The following is a 3857-nucleotide window of genomic DNA, read 5'->3' on the forward strand; positions in this document are numbered from 1 at the left end:
ATAAAATTCATATATTTAATCCATCACATTTTTGCCATTGTTTATTTCTTGTTCATGTTGAATGCATTTATACTTTACGGGCCAACTTGATCACTTGGTAAAAACATCTTTAACTTAGATTATTCGAGAGAATAACTAAGCTGCATCAAGTAGGACGCCTAGTACAGCTAGAGATAATTTACTAGTGTTTATTGCATTTTTTGTTAGATGCATGCATCCTAGAGATAGGCTTTGTATGTTATTCGCATTAAGAAATGTTGAGTAAAGTCTAACGCATGAACAAAAGATAAGCAAATCAGTCCATCTCATCCACATCACATTCTAGTTTGTATACACTCATCTTAAACCGACGCATACCATTTACATTAAACTCCATTTTCGCATGATGTATCACTCACTACTTAACTCTTTTGTATCTCCTTGCACAGGCATGACACTTTAGTGTAAATAACACATCGCTCATTCATTTAGGAAAACCCCTATAAAGATACAACGCAAGGTTTGCGTTTGTTTAACTGAATCCCTGAGTTCGACCCTAGACTTGCCAGGAACCTAAATTAGATTTATACTTGGGTCTGGTTTAGGAAAACTTGAACGTCATTAATAGGAGTGTTGTGTGTTCTGATTGCATATCTCTAACGCATCAATGTGTTTTAACTACTTAAACGCATCACAACATCAACGCACCATTTATACTTGGCATTTATTTTTCCAACTTATTTTATACAATACTTCCTACTCGAATCACGATAGCAACGAACAAGTTTTTGTCGCCGTTGCTGGGGATTCAGAAACAAGACTAACCAGAAATTTCGTTTGTATCTGTTGTAGGAACACTTCGATCGAAGGAGTATTACAAGCTAAGCCTAAGCTTGTGAACGTTTATAAGCAGGGAGAGCACTCCTGAACTCATATACGACCCCGAGATTGAAAGGACCTTCTGACGTAGGAACTGATCTAATCGTCGTCGAAGGTTGAGGCAGCAATTTCTCAGACAACAGAACAGGCAACGAGCAATGGCGGAAGAACAGACAAATCAGCAACTAGCTCAACAATTAGCTCATGCTACACAAAATCCAATCCTAATGGCGAATAGCAGCATGCGTCCTATGAGAGAGTACGCGTCCCCTGTGCTGTATGATTTCTCTCTAGGAATCATCTATCCAACGCCAGACGGGACCAGGTTCGAAATAAAATCTGTAATGCTTCAAATGCTCTAGACTGTTGGACAATTTAGGGGTGGTCGTGGTGAAGATCCTCATGCCCACATGAAGCATTTCCTGGAAACGTGTAATTCATTTATGATTCTTGGAATCACCCCAGAGGCGATCAGGCTGTCTTTGTTCCCCTATTCTTTGCGTGATGATGCAAAACAATGGGTGAGCTCACTGAAGCCTGGTGAAATTACCACCTGGGAGAAGTTGGTGGAAAAATTTATGCAAAAATACTTCCCGCCTACCACCAACACAAGAAGGCATTGAGAGATTATGAACTTTGAACAAGAAGAAGCTGAAACCTTAAGCGCCGTATGAGAGCGTTTTAAGGGTTTGGTCAAGAATTTCCCGAACCATGGACTACCACTAACTATCCAAATGGAGACATTTTATGAAGGATAATAGAGCATCGCAGATGGCAACAGACGCAGCAGCGGCTTGTGGACTTATGGACAAATCTTACACTGAGGCTAAAGAGATATTAGACCGCATTGCTAAAAACAACATGGAATGGGTGGATGATACGTATGATGGAAGAGCTGATAGAAAGAAGAGGTCTCAGACTGTTAATTCTATCAATTCCAATGCAATAGCCACACTTTCTACTCAAGTGGCTACGATGACCAGCCTTTTTAGAACATAACGCTAGGAAACGCATCAAATCAGCAGAAGGTGAATCAGGTAGAGGTGTTTAGGTAGCCCATGGTTAACTGTGTGGGTTGTGGAGATGCTCACTCCTATGCGGATGGCCCACAGAATCCTCAGTCAGTATGTTTCATTAAAAACAACCCATTTTCCAATACATATATTACTGGATGGAGAAACCATCGAAATTTTTCTTGGACAGGAGGAAATCATCAGGAGCACCACCCAGGGGCAAACCAACAGCAAAAGAATGGACCGCCACCTGCATTTCAACAAACACATCAGCCACATCAACAACCCTTTAATAGAGGAGGATAGGCATCGAGCTCAGGATCTCCGCTTGAGAACCTATTGAAGGAATACATAGCCCAGAATGACGCGCTGCTGAAAAGCTAGGCGTCATCTATCAGAAACCTGGAATTCCAGGTAGGGCAGATAGCGAGCATGTTGAAAAGCAGGCAACCTGGATTTCTACCTAGCAATACTAAAATGCCTGGGAACAACAATGAGAAGGAGCAATGTCACGCGGTGACTTTGCGAAGTGGAAAAGCTCTTGAAGAAAGAAGAATGAATCCAAGAAGCAGCAGTCCTTTGAAAGAACGCATCACACGTTCAATAGATCAAGAAGAAAGAATGCCGAAGACTATAAGCCATTCAGAACCTAGTACGTCTAATGCGGGAAAGCCTGAGATGTCGCTGAATGCACCATTCCCTAGGCGTTTGATGAAGAAGAATGATGAACAAAAATTCAAGCGCTTTCTTGAGCTCCTAAGGAAGTTGCATATCAACATTCCACTTATAGAGGCCTTGGAGCAGATGCCAACATATGTCAAATTTTTGAAGGACATATTGACAAAGAAAAGAAGAGTTAGTGAGAAGGAAGTAATTGCGCTAACGTAGAAGTGCAACGCGTTAGTAAGCAACAGTCTACCAAAGAAGATGAAGAACCCTGGGAGCTTTACAGTTTCTTGCTCGATAGAAGGATTGGATGTGGGTCATGCGTTGTGCGATTTGGGAGCCAACATTAATCTCATGCCACTCTCAATTTTTAAGAAACTGGGAATTGGTGAAGCACAACCCACTTTTGTTACTCTTCATCTTACTCATAGAACAATTAAGTACCTAGAAGGAAAGATTGAAGACGTTCTGGTAAAGGTTGACAACTTCATATTCCCAGCAAACTTTATTATCTTGGACTATGAAGTGGATAGGAAGGTACCAATTATTCTTGGACGCCCCTTTCTAGCTACTGGGAAAGTTTTAATTAACATGAGTAAAGGCGAATTGACTATGCGCGTAGATAATCAAGAGGTGAAGTTTAATGTGCTCAACGCATTGAAGTTCCCAGATAGTGAAGATTGTCAACTAAACAGCATTGAGTTTCCTGAAGAAGAGACCCATGTATGTAAGATCCTCGCGTTGGAGAACCTGAAAGAATCAGAGCCGCCAAGTCTGAGTGAGTGACAGACAAAACCAACGCGTCCATCACTTGAGGAACCACCAGAAATTGAGTTGAAACAGTTACCTGGACACATGAAATACGCATTCCTTGGAACCAACAACACTTTACCTGTGATCATTTCCACAAATCTTACAGAGCCTAACAAGCAATCTCTCTTGTAGATGCTAAAAAAGCACAAGCGTGCAATAGGCTGGATGCTTGCGGATATCTATGGCATTAGTCCATCTTATTGCATGCATAATATTAAGCTGAAAGAAGGGAAGTCGGGGTCAATCGAGCCTCAAAGAAGGTTGAACCCCATAATGAAAGAAGTGATCAAGAAAGAAATTTTAAAATGGTTAGATGCAGGAGTCATCTATCCTATATCTAACAGTAGTTGGGTAAGTCCAGTCCAATGCATTCCCAAGAAAGGGGGAACGACTGTGATAGTCAACAACAATAATGAACTCATACCCTCGAAGACTGTCACGGGCTGGCGCATCTGTATGGATTACAGGAAGCTCAACGCGAAAACTAAAAAAGACCACTTCTCCCTT

At 41.4% G+C, this 3857-nt stretch overlaps 1 protein-coding gene across 1 annotated transcript; it reads left to right on the forward strand.

Moving 5' to 3' along the window:
- Positions 1–2891: 2891 nt before the first annotated feature.
- LOC150035912 (uncharacterized) lies at positions 2892–3323 on the forward strand. The gene has a single exon (XM_090313510.1). It carries the CDS (start codon positions 2892–2894, stop codon positions 3321–3323), a length of 432 nt encoding a protein of 143 aa, XP_090169636.1.
- The last annotated feature ends 534 nt before the right edge of the window (positions 3324–3857 follow it).

This window comes from Benincasa hispida, chromosome 5 (assembly GCF_027475165.1).
Source record: "Benincasa hispida cultivar pf3 chromosome 5, pf3_genome.v1.1, whole genome shotgun sequence".
Taxonomy (NCBI): Eukaryota; Viridiplantae; Streptophyta; class Magnoliopsida; order Cucurbitales; family Cucurbitaceae; genus Benincasa; species Benincasa hispida.

What these genes read in the sequence shown, in the direction of transcription:
- LOC150035912 (XM_090313510.1), top strand. Translation starts at nt 2,892, where the DNA reads ATGCCACTCTCAATTTTTAAGAAACTGGGAATTGGTGAAGCACAACCC.